Genomic DNA, 19,619 nt, shown 5'->3' with positions numbered 1-19,619 from the left:
ATTATATGCCAACAATCACAGAGTGATCTATTAATACTATCAAATAGTCTTCTTTTAATTTTGTTAAAAGCAAAGGATTAGAAACCACTGAACTTCCAAAAGGATTTAGTTATTAGAGTCTCAGTTTTGGTTTTATTAAACATGATTATTAATTATCTGTGACCTTTACACTCAGAGACACTTTGTTAATCAGATATTGATTTCCATACTTCTTTGCCTACACAATATTTTTTGGTAAAATTCTTTATTACATGTCTTCAAGAACTTTTTGTTAAACTGAAATGCAGATTCAGCTCATTCACTGTATAGAAAACAACTGCCATTTGTGGAATTGGCAAAGCCAGTTTTCATTTCAAACCAATCAGCCAAATCAGACCTACTTTCTGTTAGAAAAATGTCTGACTTTATTCTTCCATTCAAATAAATATGTTAACATTCATTTTGAGGAATATTATAAAAATTATTAGGAAATAAATGATTATAGCTTATAAAATGGACCACTGATAAACCAGTCAAGATTAAAATTATTTAGACCTACTATTAACATAATAAATGGTAAAAATAAGATAGTACTGTTTTTCATTATATAATTAGGAATAATGCTGTATAATGTATAGTTAAATCCATCAGTTTTGAGAAGTCATATAGAAGGCATATATTCCCTTGGTAAATGTGTGTGCCTGCTTTCATCAAACTCTTGTTGTTCAGCTTTTGGGAACAATTAAATGAGAATCATGTCTAAAAATCAGAAATAACTAATAATCTTGTTACACAAATTTTTTTCTTCTGTATTTTTTAGAAAGGAAAGCTGTATTTGCTAAGAAATAATGAATTGAGCAGCTAGCAATTTCACTTTTTACTAGGAGGTAGAAAATAATAAACATTTTATATAAGATAAAATAGGAAGACTGATTGCAATGGGAATATTTTGATATGAAGTGGAAAATAATTGCTCCCTCCCAGCTCCTCAGGTTTTTACACCCTGGACCATGCATCAAGATTCAGTGTAGGGGAGAGACATTCCTTTCTTTTGTAAAGTAAGACAAGGACTATGGTGAAAGTGGGGGCAGTGGTAGAGTGGAGAATGTGCATGAATATGTCAGCTGGCTCCCAAACGGATTGGTTTTTAGAATTTTTTTTTTTTTTTTTTGAGACGGAGTCTCGCTCTGTCACCCAGGCTGGAGTGCGATGGCATGATCTCAGCTCACTGTAACCTCTGCCTCCCGGGTTCAAGCAATTCTCCTGCCTCAGCCTCCTGAGTAGCTGGGATTATAGGCACGTGCCACCACGCCCAGCTAATTTTTGTATTTTTAGTAGAGATGGGGTTTCACCGTGTTGGTCATGCTGGTCTCAAACTCCTGACCTTGTGATCTGCCTGTCTTGGCCTCCCAAAGTGCGGGGATTACAAGCGTGAGCCACTGTGCCTGGCCGTTTTTTTGTTTTTGTTTTTGTTTTTTGAGATGAAGTTTTGCTCCTGTTGCCCAGGCTGGAGTGCAGTGGCACGACCTCGGCTCACTGCCACCTCCGCCTCCTGGGTTCAAGCGATTCTCATGGCTCAGCCTGCCAAGTAGCTGGGATTACAGGTGCCTGCCACCACGCCCGGCTGTTTGTTTTTTTTTTCTGAGATGGAGTCTTGCTCTGTTACCCAGGCTGGAGTGCAGTGGCCCAATTCAGCTCCCTGCAACCTCCCCTTCCTGGGTTCAAGAGATTCTCCTGCCTCAGCCTCCCACGTAGCTATAATTACAGGTGTGCACCGCCACACCCGGTTAATTTTTGTATTTTTAGTAGAAACGGGGTTTCACTATGTTGGCCAGGCTGGTCTCAAACTCTTACCTCAGGTGATCCGCCCGCCACAGCCTCCCAAAGTGCTGGGATTACAGGTGTGAGCCAGTGCACCCAGCCTGGTTTTAGAAAATATTTTATAGGGAAGTTGAGGATCTGGAAATTTATTCCTTTAAAACTCTCCTCAGACTGATTTGAGGCTATTTCCTGGGTATTCCTTGCAGTCTTACGTACCCTAGGAAAAATCTTCATTTACCCCACTTGGAAGACTTCTTAATATAGGCATATCCAAACTCCAGTGTCCCTGACTATCCATTATTTTGAGACACCAAAGCAAATGTCCTAGGAAGTAAGGAGGAAGACGTGTTGTTCTTAGAATAGAAGTGAGTTATGAGAGAAGTCAAAGAGGATGGCTCCAAGTTGGTATAGTGTGAAGGTCATGGATATGGTCCTTGGCTTTGCAGTTCTAGAAGTGTGATTTTGGGTCAGTCCACACAAAGGTGTTCATGTTTTGTCACATTAAATCAAACTCATAGGAAGTTAATGTACATAATAGAATGCCAGTGCATTCTTTTATACTTATAGCCACCAAGTGAACTGGATTATTGCTCCTGTTGGGTAAATCTTATCTGGGAAGATCAATTATAATCAGAAAGTTACATGAGGAGTGTGGATCTTGAGCATGGCTATTGTCAATGAGCTGATGAGCAGGTGCTCACTACCTGGCATATAATAGGATCTCAGTAATTATGGAATGAATGTACTTCATCTGTATCTTCATTATAGATGCTAAAGGGTAAGTTTAAGATTCTGATAGGCCACCCCACGTGTTTTTTGATCAGGTAGATTTTTCCTTGTTGCTCAAGTTATACTCTTAAATGGCTATATCATGTAGATATTAAATCCAATAAAATTTCATGAAAGGGAATTATATAATTGCAACAGCAAAGTTTTATCTATATCTCTGAGCCTAGAAATTGGGACTGTTCATTTATAAAAGAGATTGGAGATTGCTTTCTCCTGCCCTGTAGGAGTAGTGATGGTGGTAGTGACTAAATGATCTGTATTTCACAATACTATTTGGTGGCTAAGAGTGTACTGCATACAAAGAATGACACTGGGTGACCCTCAGTGCTGGCGCTTTCCTAGAGGTGGGACATCCTGACTAGGGAGGTGCTGAACCACCTGTGGGCTGGCCAGCTGTTGTGGACTGTACTGTGGAGAGGAGGAACAATAAATTTCCCCCACTCCTTAGATCCCCCTCAAGAGATAATACTTGATGCTGCTTTTAAGGACAGAGAAAAGACAAGCCTTTTCAAATTTTAAAATCATTAGGGATGAGTTGCCAAAAAATTTGGGTTAAGTTTTATCTGGAAGCCAGAAGACATTGTCTCCTCAAGGCTTTTTCTGGCTCTAGGATAAGCTATTGAGATAGAGGAAAAGATGCCGGGCTGAGGAGTTTCATTTAGTATTTTAATAATAATAAAAAAGACATACAAAATCCAAACATTTCTTTTTACAATTCAGATACATATTTTTCCCCAAGTGCAAAATACTCTATGAACTGCATCATTTGCTGTTTATTGTCGATTGTATAGGAGATGCTTACTAAATTGGCAGCAGTGGAAGGCAGATATAAATACAATATTTTGAAATTTCTTCTGCATTTAACAAAAAGCCTCCCACATGGCGATGATTATTCTGAAACTTGAGTTCAGCTCACACAGAAGTATAAAGTTTTCAGTTTGTTCAAACTGCTACAACCTGTGGTGTCTAAAAAAGCTGATGACAACTGGGGGTTCTATTCCTTCTAATCATATATTTCCTTGTACAAATAATGGCACAAGGATAGGGTGTGCTACTTTTGAGACGGGTCAAATGTAAAAATATCCTTGTGTTGTTTGCTCCCACTTTTATTGTGCTTAAGAAAGAAACCTGGAGGGTTAACATTTTCTGCTTATGCTCAGTTATACTTTGTCTTGGTACCCCTTGTTTGTGGCTGTAATATTGAGGTTAAGCAGCAAATACAAAAGTTTGAGTGCTCTATAACGTTTTCTGACATTTTGAGATATGACCTCATAATCCATTCCAGAGTCACCTCAAACATGTATATAGAGAACACTTCTCATATATAAAAAGTTTCTCTAGGGCCAAAGACCAGGACTGTGTTACTGAACTTTCAGCAACAAATCTGAGTCTCCACCACCTCAAACTGACCAAATCTTGGGGGCTGTTAAAGCAGTCACAGCTCAGTGCCAGCCTTTGGGGATTTCTAGGCCTGGAGCAGGCAGCTCAGATCCAGGATCTGGTCAGTTTTCTTCTGACTCCAAGAGTTGTCTCAGGTTGTAGGAATAGGCATGGCCTGATAATATAGAAAGAGGGAGGCAGAGAAGTAAAGAGGAACTGCCATGTTGCTGAGGATATAAGTGCCTTTCTGGTGTGCATTACTTGGTGCGTGAAGCCCTCCAATTTCCAGGCTCAGAGCAGGTGAGGTTTTGTACTAAGATGAATGGAAGCCCCACAATACTGTAGCCCCACACCCTACACGCTGCAGAGAGGCCTCTGGGTTGCTTCATGAAGGGATCCTATTTATGCCATCTTTCCATTTCCCTCCAATGGTAAAAACCTCTCTTCTGTCTGACCTGTAAAGACCTAGAATGTCCCTGAGCATTGACTCCTCATTCAATCCAGTTAACCCCTAGTTTGATGTCCCAGGGCCAGCCTCCTCCATAGATTCAGCAGCAGCTTTGCCTGGGTTCTTAACCCTCCAACTTGGAGGACCTAAATTAAACTTGGTGGACAATAGCAGGTTTTTACCTGCTCACCAAGATCTGCCTTGACATCAATTAAGAAGCCTAGTGGTCTATGCCTTCCGTACTGTGGAACTCATTTGCAGGTCTCATAAGCCATGGAATAAATGGTTGAAGGATGTGTATTTGTATGTATGTATGCATGGTGTGACAGGAAAGGAAGGGAGAAAGGAGAAGCCAGACCCTGAAGGCATAAGTTAAGAAGCATGGTCACCGTTTGGCTTTCCAAGAGATGCAAAACGGCTGGCAGAGAGGAATCAGAAAGTTATCCTAGGCTGGGCGCGGTGGCTCATGCCTGTAATCCCAGCACTTTGGGAGACTGAGGCGGGTGGATCACCTGAGGTCAAGAGTTCAAGACCAGCCCGGGCAACATGGTGAAACCCCATCTCTACTAAAAATACAAAAATTAGCTGGGCGCAGTGGCGCATGCCTGTAATCCCAGCTACTTGGGAGGCCGAGGCAGAATTGCTTGAGCCTGGGAGGCGGAGGTTGCAGTAGGCCGAGATAGCACCATTACACTCCAGCCTGGGTGACAGAGCGAGACTCCATCTCAAAAAAAAAAAAAAAAAAAAGAAAGAAAGTAAGTTATCCTAGCTTCTGGTGGAGAATTAGGATAGTCAGAGTTGATTAAAGCAGTTTTCATGGTGCTTCCTGGGAAGTACAGAGACACTCATACTAAATGACCATTTCCCTTGTTTGGAAGCAGCCACTTTGCATCTTTGCAGTGGCCCTCCTTGACCCAGAAAGACAAAGGTAGCCAGACACTCTACCCACAAGGGCCATGATGTTGGCTAATGGTTGTCAGGGAATCTAGCTGTGTCACTGGCTACCTACTGCTATGGCCGTTTTGGCTGATGAATGCTACTGATGGGAGGGCAGGGAGTCAGACTCCTTTATTTAGTGTTGAGTCTCCTGGGGGAGCAGTAGCCTAGGACAGTCACCTAGAAAGGAACCTGAGCTGTTCTGTGAGTTACCAGGAGAGTTAAAAAGAAAAAAAAAAAAAAAAAAGAAATGAACCTGAGGACTCCGTTGGTAGCCTTTGATTGATTGGGACTACAGCTTTGGGGGAACTAGAGTGAGAAAACAGAAAATAATTTTATAGGCAACACTTGGATTAAGGGCAGAATGTGTGCAGGCTTTGGGCTTGGACATGGACTTGATTCTTCTTCCATTTGATTCTTTCTTCCTTCTGAAAAACAGTAGTTGAGGAAGCTAAGCTTGAAGTCAACTTCAAAGGGAAGTGACCAGAGCCAGGCAAATATCTGATGCCTTCTGTCTTATTCTTGGCTCCCACAGCTTTGTCTCTGGCCTCGGGACCCTGAGTCAGCCCATCCCCAGGTGGTATGTCCTGGTCCTCTTCCATGTGTACACCAGGGGATAACAGGATGAAGACAGGGAAAAGATGGAGGTTTTCCCTACTTGGGGTAGAGAATCACTGACCAGTTCCATTGGCCTCTATAATCATGAGGTCCACACTGACTCCATGGAGAGGCATAGGGATAGCAGGATTGGTTTAGCAAACATAGGTCTCTCTCCTTTCTGCTCCATCAAATCCCCAGAATTACTTTCCTACACATCAGATGCCTCTGCGCAATTACCCTGGATTACCACAGCCAAGGGCTCTAGGTGGCCAGTGGTGGCATAGAGACAGATCAGATGCTCCAGCACTCAAGGTTCATGGGATTCAAAACCGATTTTCTTCCACTCCAAACATACACTCTTTTCTCTTGGGCAGCTATAAATAGGGTTTTGCTAATAGAGGAAGAAGAAACAAAAACAAAAAACAAACCCAGAAAACAAAAACCCCTCCGTCTAGACAACATAGAAAGACTCAAAATGATTGCACTTATTAGGTGTGGACAGGGTGGGCAGGAGGCTCGCCAAGTGCACACACATTCCTTTTGCTGCCCACAGCCTGAGGCCAGAGGTAGGTGGCTCCAGGCTGGCTTCAGAGTGGGGTCCTCTTTGGTGAAGCCCACAAGCCAGCTGGGGCTACAAGGGAAAAACAACTGTAGGGCAAGGCCTAGGCTGGCTTCAGGTCAATAACCATGTTTAAGGACAACATGTAGCAAGGGGAGTAGGGCTCCCCCAGGGAGCATCACATGGGGCCGAGGAGGTGGCTGGGCCAGGGAAGACAAGAAAAGGGATTAGTGTTTGAAGTTGACTTCCAATTGTTCTGTGTCTAGTCCTTTAGATGATACATTTTTTCTTTCTGTTTTCTTTTTTTTGGCAATGCTTTAAAACCTTGTTTCTGTCCTGCAGAGTTACAGTCTTTCTCTCAGGGAGCTACAGCGGGGCATTCAACATGACAATGCCTGCTGCTCTTCCTCATTTAGCCGGTGTCCACTAACTCAGTGTTGTGGGCCATTTGTAAACCCTTATGGAGTAGACCCCAGGCAGATGTAGGGAAAGAAAGAGAGGATCTGTATAGACAAGAAAGCTGGCCATGTGGGAAGTCCAGAGCTCAAACCATGTGCCCCAGAGGACTGGTGCTGGCATTAAGCCTGTAAATCAAAGGCTTCTTTGGCAGGACCCTGGGCTGTTAGAATCACCCTAGGGAGCAGAGCCAGGGGACATTTTGGCCCCTGACTAGCAAGGCACAACCCTATAATGCCAGAAGCCCTTCTTTCCCCTCCCCGTTTCCCACCAGACCCACTTCCTTGATGGGCCTCTAGCACCCTTCCAAGCTGATGGGGTCGGGAATGTGAGCTGGTAAAATGGGCAGTGGAAGGGGCTGTACTGTTTCTTTACATCTCACGGGGACTAGAGCCAGTACTGAATGGCTTTTCTAGGTAGTGTGTTAGAAAAGGGGGAACAGTAGAGAGGCAGGCAGAGAGAGACAAGGAAAGGAAACTAGAAAGACAGAAAGGGAGAGTGCCTGGTCTGTGTAGTGATATTTTTTTTTCCCTCCAAAAAGAGAGGAGAGAGTTCCTTGTCTGAGGGTAGGGGGCTGCCGGCTCTGAGGGCTAAGGAGTCTGGGGGCTTAAAAAATTGGGTCTCTGAGCCTAGGGTTACTATTTGTAGGGCCTCAGGAAGCTGGAAACTTTGGAGCGGAGCAGCTTGATGAAGGATTTTGGCAGCATCTCCTTGTGTTTCTCTGTGTACTTGAAGTAGTTCTGGGGGTGGGCTAGCACCTCAAAGAAGGCCTTGATGAGCTTCTTGTCCTGCAAAGGATGGCAGGGAGCAATGTCAGCCTCAGCGTCGGGGGTGGGAAAGAGAAACACCATGACTCAGCAGCCCTTCTTGATGTCTACTAGGCATCCTACACTGAATATATCCAGAGGGCAACTCTGGATTCCCATTCCCACCATCTGCCCTTATTCTGGAATTCCACAACTGAATCAGTGGCAGCTCCATCCTTCTGTTGCTTAGGCCCCAATCCTTGGAGCCATCCTTGAATCCTCTTTCTTGCTTACAAGTATAGCAAATCCTATTGACTCTACCTTCAAAATATGTCTGGGTCTGACCACTTATCATCTTCCCAAGCCACCATCGTCTCTGACTTGGAGTACTGTAGTAGCCTCCTAACTGGTCTCCATGCTTCTACCTTTGTCCCTCCGTAGACTCTTCTCCCCACAGCAGCCAGAGTGACTTTTTGTGTTTTTAATTAGTTCATCTTTTTCCTGTTTGAAACTCTTCTCTGGTTTCTTTTATCACTCATCGGCAGAATGTGATCTGTATCTTGCTTTCCACCTCCACTCTTGCTCCCTCTGCTGAGCCACACTGGCCTTCTGGAGGTTCCTGAACACACTAAATTGCTCCCATGCTCCTTAGCTTGGAATGCTCCTCCCTCATCTTCTAATGGGGAGCCCTTTTACCTCATTTGGGTCTCTTCTCCTTAGAGGCCTTTCCTGACCACCCTGTCTACAACAGTAGCATGGTATGTGGAGAGCCTACTAGGTGCCAGGCACTGTGCATTAAAACTCAGGTCTTCTGGCTCCTAGGCTGGTGCTCCTTCCATGGCGTCAGTGGATTTTTCAAATAAGAAGTAGGGGTTTCAGCCTCTTACCCCACTTTAATCAGAACAGCTGCACTGCTTTATGTGTTGGAATTCCACAGTACATTTGATTTGAAATAAGGGTTCAGATGCTTTAAAAATGTTTGAAAAGTATTATTAAAAGTATATTCTTTGAAGTCTGTAAGTTCTAGGTGATTTTTGTTGTCAAGGCTTTTATTTTGATGATAATATAAAAATATTTTGCTAACACTTAACTTTTTTGCAGTGATAATTTATGAAGGATAATTCTATGACTACGACTATAGTTTCCTTTTTTTTTTTTTTTTTTGAGACTGAGTCTAACTCTTGTTGCCCAGGCTGGAGTGCAATGGCATGATATCAGCTCACTGCAACCTCTGCCTCCCCAGTCCAAGCAATTCTCCTGCCTCAGGGTCCCGAGTAGCTGGGATTGCAGGCGCCCGCCACCACACCCAGCTAATTTTTTGTATTTTTTAGTAAAGACGGGGTTTCACTATGTTGGCCAGGCTGGTCTGGAACTCCTGACCTCAGGCGATCCACCCGCCTCAGCCCCCCAAAGTGCTGGGATTACAGGCGTGATCCACCATGCGCAGCCAGACTATAGTTTCTTAAGGAAGATTTTCTTAAATTGGGATTCACCGACCCAGGGCATCTAGTCCATTCTTCAATGTTGGAAGTATTTATTTTCCTTGAAAAGAAGTCTGTACATAAATTGATTCTGAGAAAGCTGTGCTAGATCTGCCGCTGCTTTTTTTGTTTTTGTTTTTTTGAGACAGGGTTCACTCTTGTCACCCAGGCTGGAGTGCGATGGCGCCATCTCGGCTCACTGCAACCTGCGCCTCCTGAGTTCAAGCAATTCTCCTGCCTCAGCCTCCTGAGTAGCTGGGATTACAGGCGCCTGCCACCGCACCCGGATAATTTTCTATTTTTACAAAATTAAGACGAGGTTTCACCATGTTGGCCAGGCTGGTCTCAAACTCCTGACCTCATGTGATCCACTCGCCTCGGCCTCCCAAAGTGCTGGGATGACAGGCGTGAACCACCACGCCCAGCCGATCTGCTGCTGCTTAATGAGGCCTGGGGAGAGAATAGGGGAAGGAAGGGACTTATACAAAAGTATCTTTCTATACTTCACTTTCCCTATGTCTCTTGGAAGAGGTAGGGACATTTCTTCTCCTCACTTTCCCTTTCTCTTCCAAGTTTTCCCCAAGGTGTAATATAGTGTGGGTGACGCTGCAGTCGGATAGCCTTGGGCTCAAATCCCAGCTTCCCATGGGGCAGGTTCTTTAACTCTCTATACCCCAGTTTTCCCATCTGTAAAGAGGCAATGGAGAAAGCACCTACCTCATAGAGCTATTGTGTCTATCAAGTGAGAATATTCATGTAAGCACTTAGCCTATTGCCTATATATTGTTACATGCTTATTAAATGTTAGCTATCATTATTGTTAATATTCATTCACCTTTAAAATCTCCTGGTGGTTTTCAGAGGCATAGAGCCGGCCATCTCGCACAATGTCTTCTACCAGCTGCTCATAGTCCTCTGCAAAGTCAACCAAGGTGAGGGGCTCAGGGGCGGGAGCTCTTCCTGCTCTCCTGGTTCCCTCTCAAAACTGACATACCTCCCCTTCTCACCCACCTCCTTGGCTTACCATCATAGGTAACATAGGGAATCTGGAAGCCACGGGCGCTGTTGGCCTCGCTTGTCTTGAAGTTGATCCAGAGCTTCCTGGAACGGGCAGTGAAGGCAATGGGACGCTCGTAGGTCTGGCAGGTCTCATAAGTGGTAATGGAGGATGGGGATGCTGGGAAGGCAAGCAGCAGGTCAGTAGAGCAGCAGGGCAGGCTACCCAAGCCCTCCTAGAACGTGGGCTGTACAGCTGGTGGTGGGGGTATAGGGCAAGAGAATCATTCTGACAAAGGCTCCCCCTTCGCATACACACACCCTACCCCACACCCTCTCCCATTGCCCACTGGGCTCATTCCACAATTCCTTCTTGATACCTGGGCACTCACATAGTGTAATAAATATGACATTTAAATGAATGGAATGGCAAATATGCTAGGATAGGAAAGTGATACATGTAACGCCATTGGAGTTCTAGCCCCACTGCTAGCTTTCTTAACTCTGTTTTCTACCAAACATGTGTCATTGCTGTTTTCCTTTGTTAGCTTCTCTCTTCCTAAAGGCCTCTCACTATTTCACCCTCATAGATCCCTAACTTCACTGCCCCATTTCTTCCTGTATCAGTCTCTCTCTTTGTTCTCCGCCTTAACCAGATTTGGACTGCCCTTCCCTGGCCCAGCTCTGCAAGCCACCCACAGTTCTTTCTCATGACGAGGACGTCCCCACACTCATCCTCAGATGGCAGGAAGATCTCTGGTACCACGATAAGGATCTTGCGCTTGGGTGGGGGGTTGATGTTCCAGATGCACTCCACACCAGCTGGGTAGTTGCCCGGGTAGTTGGGGGACTCAATATAGCCAGTGAACTCACCCAGCTCCCCACCACACTGACGATCTGCAGCCAAACCCCAGTGGATAAAACAAGACAGAGAAGGGAAGTCAGTGGGGAAGTGTGCTGGGGGAATTGAAGAGTTCTGAAGTAGAGGTCAGACATTTATGGGAAGTCTGCGTTCTAGTTCATCATTATTTTCCAAGCTCTGAGTCCATCTTCCTTCCTGCCCTTTTAGTACCTTCTCTTCTCACTTCACCTGTCTCTGCTTCCTCATTAACTGTCTCCAGGGAGAGGGTGTTACAGGGTCCAGCCTAGCAACTGGCCTTGAGATTGAGTGAGTTGGGGAGAGGTGGAAGGTGGAGTTTTCCTGCTCCTCCACCCCCCAGCCCTGCTCCCTGTTGGTTTCACACCCCTCCTTTAGATGTCCACTGCTCCCAGGCCTCTCTCCTCCCTTTTGCACAGCCTGGCTTGCCACGTACTCTTGCATTGGGCCACACTGGTAGAGCCATCAAAGTCTGTGCTTGTGTTTCCTGGACAGCGGCTGCAGAAGTTCTGACGGAAGTCGGGCTGATAGGAGCCCATGGCACAGCGAATACAGCGATGGATGCTGGTGTTGTAGTAGTGCCCTGGGGAGCACTGGACTGTAGGCAAGGGAGAAGGGCAGGAATCAAGATGGTAGGCAGGTGGGAGTTACGGGCATGGGATGGACAGGATACATTCATCTTGGAGAATCAGGAGATCAGATACATCAAAGTTCTTTTCTAGGGTCTCAATCTTTCCCAGTCATGCCAGAATTTAAGCCCACGGAAAAACAGAGTTTACAGAGTGGTTGGCTACAGTGCCAATCCTTTTCTTTCAGACGCTGAGCACAGTGCCAAACCTATATAGAAACTCATTTGGGATATGGAGGAGAATATGCCACCAGTTCTCCAAAGTGGAGGGGTAAGTGGGACTGTTAATTATTTCTCAGTTCCCAAGCTTGGGACTAGTGGAGGGGCAGGGTGGGTCCTGGAAGCAGGATGGTATGGTTGGTCAAGTAGCTGGGCCCATTACTGGTTTGGAGAAAATGGTGGGTCAATGTCCCCTCTGGGAAATTGGAGAGTTTTTTGGGAGTAGTTGGGGTTGGGGCATCCCCCAGGGAGGTGAGTAGCTTACTCACCTTTGGTGTCACAGTCTTGGAAGGAAATGGCCCCTTCATGCTTGGTGGTGAGGCCCCCACCACAAGGGAAGCATAGGGTCCGTCCTGCTTCAGGTTGGTAGGTGCCACGTGGGCATGGCTGACAGGGCTTGAACCCATCTACAGAGTGTTGGCCAGGTGGGCACTGACCTGCAATGAATCAAGGGCCCAACTCTGATGGGGATGGTCCTGAGTCATCCCCATGGGGTCACCCGATCTCAGGGGACAAAGGTATACAAACAGGATGTTGACTAAGAGAGTGGCCTGGAGCCTGGGCCTGCCCTTTGGGAAATCCCATGCCCATGGGCATCCCAGTGCCCACCCTACCCCACTCTGTATTGTTTGTTCCCCTGGCACCTGCACACGTGGTGACGTTGGTGGCTCCAAGAGGCCCGTGGGCATCACTCCCAGGGCAAAGGTCGCAGGAGAGCTGCCCTTCTCTCTCCTGGAAGGTGCCCGCTGGGCATGGCACACACTGCTCCGTCTGGCCGTGGTAATACGTTCCCTGCGGGCAGCTGACTGAGGGAGAGTCGGCCGCGCTAGCCACCCACCCCCGCATTTCCCACCACCCAGGCCTGGGACTCCCCTTCCCACTCCCCACCACAACCCCCGATTCAGGGAGAATCTCTGTCAGGGAACAAACACAATCCTACTTGGGGGGATAGGAGGGTCAAAACCGTGTGCAGGAGGATTGCTGGCCCCACCTGGCATCCTTCTAGATTTCAGCCTGGAAACCAAGGAAGGGAGGACAGCGGGCAGGAGCATCCTGGCTGCCTCATAATTTGAGAAATGCATCTGAGGCCACAAAGGGTCCTGCTCTGAGTCAGGCCCAAACTGGGTCTTTCCTACATCCCTGCTCCCCAGTAAGCTCCCTTACCACACTTGGTCCCAGCACGGTGCTGCCCGGGCCTACAGGACTCCATCGGCTCTGCTCGCTCCCCAGCTACCAGGCCCGGCTTGTGGGCCAGCTCATAATCAAGGCCTGCCAGGCGCAGCAGGAAGCGGTCCTGGTTGATGGACTTTCTGAGCATCTTCAGGGATCCTTTCAGCCGCCGTTCCATTCGCTGTCGGAGGCAGGGCAGCCCACAGCTGGCTGGTGGTGGATGGCCGTGTGTATCAGGGAGGAGAAAGAGTTGCTGTGAGCAGGAGGGCAGGGGAGCAAAGCTGGGAGCTAGGAGGGGCATGGTAAGAGGGACTAGCTTTTAGGCTTGGCACCAGGCAGGGTCTGCCCCTAGTACAGGCTCCATCCCTTCCTTTTGCTGCTGAGACCTGTGGTTTCCCCACCTCTGCCCTCCCCTTCCAGTCCTCTTCCCAACAGTGCCCCCAGTCCCACCTGTGGTTTCTTCGGCTCTGACCTCTGCCTCCAGTTCCAGGGTGAGCCTTGTGACCTCTTTGCCTGGAGGGGTCCGGGCCCGTCGGCCCTTGCCCTTCCGAGAGGAGTCACACTTAAGGTGGATGAAGGTGACCTGGCATTCAGAGCAGGGGGCACCACCTGGGAGAGAGGCCTTGTCAACCCCAGGGACATCCCCTGGAAAGTTCTCACTCCCAGCCCAGACAGACCTCCCCAGATCTCTAACTGTAACTATCTCTCAATCCTGTTTTAGTCTAGGGTCCTAATTAGTTGGTGGAGGGGAATATTCTGGGACTTCCTTGGGTGCTATGCCTACAGCTGCTTTTTCCTCTGCTCTGCCTAGAGTTCAGGGTTCTGGTGGGTTTTTGGAAGCAGAGGAGCTGAGGGGTAAGGAGGATTTAGTGGCCAGACAGCCAACTGGAATGGGGTCCCCAGTCCAAACCTGGCCCTGTGATTCTGCCAGCCTCCTCTGTTTTGCCTTTGTTTCGCAGGTGCAAACGGCATTTGGCATCCTTGATCTTGAAGGAGGCCCGTTGTTTAATGGACAGCACTGCAGCCTCTAGAGGGATGGTAGAAACTCAGCACAGTATGGGATGCCCATGGAGGTCGGGGGTGCCGTAGGGGTTGTTGAGAAGCTGGGCAATAAGCCAGGGGCTTGGCTGGGGGAGTGAGATTATGAAAGTCAAGGGGATCAGATGTTAGGGCAGAGGGAGTGAGGGAGCAGGGTTGGAGAATTACAGGGCAAAAAAGAGGATCCAGGAGAAAGGAAGGCCAGGGGATTGATGAAGAACAAAAATAAGGGATTAATGTAAGAGAGTAGCATGGGAACAGGGCTTCTGGGCTGGTGCTCACCATGGCAGTGGTTGGAGTTGGTGCTATTCCCATTGTGGCCAGCTCGGGCTGGAGCAGCCCTGGGGCTGGGGGTCCCACAGCTCACTGTGAAGCCATTCTCAGACTCTGAGAAAAGGAGCCTGTCACAGTTCTGACCTGCCTTCCCAACCCCCGCTGGCTGGAGGAATCCAGGGGGAATGAAGGAGCTGCCTGAACGGCCAGTCCTTCCTCTTTTCTCCTCCAAAGCTCTCCAGCACCCTCCTCCCATGTACCTGGCAAAAATCGGGCCCTGGAGGGACAGGTCAGGGCACAGGTGTCCTTCTTGCCAGACCGGTTGCAGCTGAGCATGGCTTTCGAGGCCCCAGGACTGCCCTGACACTTCAGTGGCTCTAGGAAGGGGAGAGAGGCCTGAGCAAATGAATGCATTCCTTTCCCTCAGTTGGGTAATTTGGAGGAATCAGCTACTTGCATAACTATTGTTGTACCCATGGAGACTGATGATGGGATTGTTTACTACAAATTTCATGTCTTTAACTCAAAATGGCTACATTCTCCACCCTTCCCACCTCACACCTTTCCCCAATGTGATACTCTATGCTTTCCAGAACCCCAACTGCTCCCTGAAATGGCAGTGTCATCTTTGGCCAGCAGAGGGCACTGCCCACCTGTGCAATCTTTGCCATTCCAGTGCAGCCGACCCTGGCCTGCTGGGCAGGTACACTGGTAGCTGCCAGGAGTGTTGATGCAGCCAAAGCGGCAACCTCCCCGGTTGATGCTGCATTCATCCACATCTGGAGGAAGGAGTAGGGAGACAGAAAAACAACGATGGAGTTGGAGGAGGAGCCAGAGAGTAGGCAGTGAGTGAGGGCCTTTGGTTAGAGTTTCAGGTACCCTGCATTACGCAAGATGAATAAGTTCGAGAGATCTACTGTACAACAATGTGCCTATAGGTAACATAGGCATAAATACTGTAGTGTACACTTAAAAACTTAAGAGAGTAGATCTCATGTTAAATATTCTTACAATTTAAAAAATTAAAAAGGCATTCTAGGCACTGTAAGATGACTACTGGCCTGAGAAGAGCTCAAACCTCCTCCAATTATCTCTGTCCCCAAAGGAATGATCGAGAAGGGGCCAAGCCAACAAGCTTTTTAAAGCCTTCCACTCCTCCCAACCAGTGAGACTGTCATTTGGGAGCTGAGAGTGGGGGTTCAGGGACAGTTATAGGAATGGGAGATAGGAATTTTGGAGGTAGGATGCTGTTTCCGCAGTCTCCCGGTTCTTCAAAAGCTGTCTTAATTCCTCCTATTTTGTCACAGTGGATGCAGACATGGTGCATGCATCCAGGGATTGCCCATAGCCACAAGCCAACACAGGGACCTGTTCAATTGGAGGGTGAAGAGGTGAGGGGGCCAGGGTGGCTGGGGGTGCAAGCTTACTAGCTTACCCCCACAGTGGGTGATACCATACAACAGGTAGCCACGATGGCAGAGACACTGGAAGCTTCCTGGTGTGTTGACACATATGTGGTCACAGGTTCGATCAAAGGAACACTCGTCTATATCTGGAAGAGCAAAGATTCAAGCCACTGAATCTGTCTTGGAGCACTTGACCCTTGCTCAGTTGAAGGACCCAAGTGAGGGGCCTTGGCTTTCCCCCTTGAACTGAAGAGTTCCTATTCATGTCCTAGCTCTAGGACCAGTGATTTAACAATGCCATTCCATCTTCTCTGCCCCCTCTATTTGGAGTCCTTGGAATTAGGAACTGCAAGATCTGGTGCCTTTAGGTCAGGGCCCACCATGTGTGGTTAGGTACGTCCTACTCTGCCAAGGATATGAATGGGGGTGAAATCCATCCCTCAGTCCTTGCCAAGCTGAGTGCTTTGATATGGAGCTAGTCCGCTGAGGGGAAAGAGTACCATTTGCTAATTTGCAGGATGACACTGCCTATAGAGACTCTGCGTGATATCTGTTGAGTTTCTAAGACTTTAGCCCTCTGGCCTCCTTGAAGCTCTCCCACAAGAACCTCTCCTAAGGCTTTCACCTTTGGCTGAGTCTGCTCACCCTGGCAGTTCCTCTCATTGATGAGAAGCTTATAGCCTTTCTTGCAACTGCATTCGAAGCTGCCCACTGTGTTGCGGCAAATATGGTCACAGCCCCCGTTGTTTAAGCGGCACTCATCTATATCTGAAGAAGGAGGACAAAACAGGATAAAAGATACTATCAAAGGCTGAGAACAAACAAGGAGAAAGATCCCTCCCTCACTGACAGAGACATGCAAAAATCAAGGAGTCCTGGGCCTGCCTCTTCTTGATCTCTCTCTCTGTCTCTTTCTCTTTCTCTTTCCTGTCTCTCTCTTTCCTGTCTCTGTTTCTTCCCTGTTCAGGGGATCTGTGGCCATTAGTAACACCCTCTCTTCTGGGATTGAGTGTTCTTATAAGGGGACAAATTGGAACCAAAACTAGGAACAGGCCCTCAGGGAATTACCTAGAGGAGGGGCAGGTGGGCATTTTACCTAACAGGCTAGCCCTTAGTCTCCAGCTGATGGCCATTCCCTGAAAGGCTGGTGGGTAAGGGTTATCTCTTTCCTGTCCCTCAGGGGGTTGGGGGGGTGCGGGGCAAGGAGAGGTGGAGGGTCTAAAGGGACTCACTGAAAACGGGCAGCCCTTTAGGGAGGAGGAGGAGCTGGGAAAGAGGCCAGGCAGGGAGGACCTCCAGGAGAGCCAGTGAGGCTGGGTAGCTGATGGGGGAGGGCTGGGGGCCAGGCAAGGGGCTGGACTGGGAGAGATCTGGAGAGACTCAGGCCTGAGGCAGCTTTCAGCACTAGTAAGGGAAAGGGGGGCTGGTGAATGGCTTCCTTCCTGAGGTCAAGTTCCCCAAGCTGGTGGCAGACAGGACCCAGGCTACTCACCCCTGGTTGGGGGAAGGGGCAGGGAGGGCAGCCTTTCACTTCACTCTTAGCATACCTGTCAACAGTTCTTCCCAGCAGGAAACCTCTCAACTCTGGCTGGCTGACCTGCTGCCCTAGCCTCCCCCCTCCTCTCGCAGCTGTTGGGCCAAAAGACACAAAGAACGAGCCCAGTTCTCCTCGTCCCCACTCCTTGTGACCAGGGGATATGGACCTAATGAATCATCATTTTCAGTATGGCTACCCTTCCTTTTTCCTCCACCCTTTCCCCCCATTCTCCCTCAGACCTGGCTAATTAAAAGAAAGGGAAACAGAATGCATAATGTGGGTAACTATACTGTAATAACAGTTAACACAAAGTGTTTCCATTTGCCAAGCACTGTTCTAAGTACTTTTTATATAATCACTCTTTTAATCACAACACAGTATGAGGCGAGCACTATGGAAAACTGAGGCACAGAGACATTAAGTGACTTGTCCAGGATCACAGAGCTAGTAGGAGACAGGGCTGGGATCTGAACCCAAGTGGCCAGGCTCCAGCTTCAGTCCTCCTAACTAGTATCCTACTCTCCCTTTGACCAGTACAGCCTTTCGAGGGGTAGACATCATTTCCCCAGAGCCCACTGGGAAGGTCTGAGGAATGTCGGGTAAGAAGGTTATGGAACACACCTGTGACCTCATGCACACACACAGTCAGGGCTCAAATATCCTTCCAGACCCAGGAGCAAATGTGAATCGCATGTCCATTAACTAAGAGGGTTAGGGACCCATGGGGGATAGGAATGAGAGTAGGGAAACAAGGTGGGGTAGGGGAAGGGGGCACTAAGGAACTGGCTGGACTTCTGTGTCCCTTGAACTGAGATGGAACAGGCAGATAGGAGACAACCCTTAGCTATGTCCTGGGTTCTTCATAAGAAGGAGGTTGAGGAGGTGTTATCCCCTAATAGGCACCCTATCTCTGGTCCCAACCTCAGCCCCTTACCAAAGGTCACTCTGCTTCTGTCCTCTCAAAGTCCTTACCTTTGCACGTCTTCCTGTCTGGCTGCAGCATGAAGCCCACAGGGCAGGTGCAGTGGACACCAGTCGCTGCATCATGGCACTTACTGTCACAGCCCCCGTTGTTGACAGCACAGGTCTCTGTTTAGGAGGGAAGTGGGGGATGGTAACGAGGTTACAAGCCTGGAGGAGTCCCAAACTCTGAGGGTAGTGGAGACCACAGAGGCCCGAGGGAAGGCCTCAGCTGCCTCTCTGTGCTTTAGAAGGAGCATTAAGCCGAGGGAGGCTCCCAGCCCCTTTCCTCCCATCACTCCCAACCCCCATCCCCTCACAAGTACAGCCAAGCAGTCCACTTCCCTGCCCCCTACTTGATTGAAACAAGGTGGACAGCAGTGAGGCAGGTACAAGCCAGAGCTGTCAGGCAGGAATGTGCCGAGGGGGTGGAGGAGGTGGGGCGGGGGGCGGTAGGGAGGGATGGGAGCTAAGTGAGGGTGGTTCTGGCTGCCAGGGAACCAGAAGGGACAGATAGGAGTTTCTTCCTCTTTCCACTATGTCTTTGGTGGGTGGGTGGGGATTGTGGTGGGACAATCTTAGTGTAAGTGGATTGGAAAGAATGAGCCTGGCCATTCCTAAGGCAACTGAAGGATATCCATCAATTTATCTTCCCCTTCCCTGCTGCCTAGCTGTCTTAAGAAAGATCCCACTTCCAGGACCGACTGACTGCTCATCCTCAGAGGAGGTAGCACATACTGGGTTAATCTACCTTCAACTCCTCCCAAACCCTCCTTTTAGTTCTAGATGGAGATAAGCTGGCTGTTTTGTTGTTTTACTCTGCTAATGGGGAGATGTTGTATAGGAGAGGGGAGAAGCAAAAGAAAGAGAAGAATCCAGAGGAGAAGGAAGGGTGTAAAAAGGTTAGTGAAAGAGTTAGAGAACCTCAGAGCTAGATAAGACCTAAATCCATATTTTAGCTAAGTCTCTTATGCTGCTCCCTCTTAACTGGTAAGTTTTCCCTTTCACTAAAAGGTCAGAGTAGGAGGAGTGTCGATGGGTCACTCTCCCTATTTTCTGAATTCACAGCAGGAGAAAAACAGGTTTAAATGGTAGCTTGGGAAAGTCAGATGTGTCCAAGGAAAAGCCATTAGTTCAAACAGTGAAGGCCCCTGATACAGAGACTGTGGAGGTGGTGCGTACTGTCCTCTTGGGGTGACTAGAATTCTCCCATTAGAGAGAAAGAATCCCAAGACCTCCACTAGGGAAGATAGAAGAATGGTTCTCAGAATCAAGGGAATTGAATAAGACCAGTACTGGATGTACTGTCATCTTCTTAAG

At 48.1% G+C, this 19,619-nt stretch overlaps 1 protein-coding gene across 3 annotated transcripts in view; it reads right to left on the bottom strand.

The window, feature by feature from the left end:
• Positions 1–841: 841 nt before the first annotated feature.
• The window catches only part of SCUBE3 (signal peptide, CUB domain and EGF like domain containing 3), a 48,178-nt gene continuing 29,400 nt past the window's right edge, over positions 842–19,619 (bottom strand). For 2 of the 3 annotated variants that reach the window (XM_003808528.4, XM_063604845.1), the window contains 16 exons: positions 18,312–18,428; positions 16,448–16,570; positions 15,832–15,948; positions 15,050–15,175; positions 14,657–14,773; positions 14,406–14,510; positions 13,996–14,112; positions 13,536–13,694; positions 13,080–13,295; positions 12,560–12,721; positions 12,185–12,352; positions 11,505–11,666; positions 10,891–11,088; positions 10,220–10,372; positions 10,031–10,110; positions 842–7,756 (listed from right to left, as the gene is read on the bottom strand). In XM_003808528.4, coding sequence (XP_003808576.1) covers positions 7,607–7,756; positions 10,031–10,110; positions 10,220–10,372; positions 10,891–11,088; positions 11,505–11,666; positions 12,185–12,352; positions 12,560–12,721; positions 13,080–13,295; positions 13,536–13,694; positions 13,996–14,112; positions 14,406–14,510; positions 14,657–14,773; positions 15,050–15,175; positions 15,832–15,948; positions 16,448–16,570; positions 18,312–18,428 — 2,270 coding nt within the window. In that variant the 3' untranslated portion in view covers positions 842–7,606. The remainder of the gene's footprint in view (positions 7,757–10,030; positions 10,111–10,219; positions 10,373–10,890; positions 11,089–11,504; positions 11,667–12,184; positions 12,353–12,559; positions 12,722–13,079; positions 13,296–13,535; positions 13,695–13,995; positions 14,113–14,405; positions 14,511–14,656; positions 14,774–15,049; positions 15,176–15,831; positions 15,949–16,447; positions 16,571–18,311; positions 18,429–19,619) is intronic. The other variant, XM_055113492.2, reaches the window with a different exon arrangement.

The sequence above is a fragment of the Pan paniscus genome, chromosome 5, assembly GCF_029289425.2.
Source record: "Pan paniscus chromosome 5, NHGRI_mPanPan1-v2.0_pri, whole genome shotgun sequence".
Taxonomy (NCBI): domain Eukaryota; kingdom Metazoa; phylum Chordata; class Mammalia; order Primates; family Hominidae; genus Pan; species Pan paniscus.
Note: the sequence above shows the minus strand (reverse complement) of the source record. Positions and strands in the feature narration are given on the sequence as shown.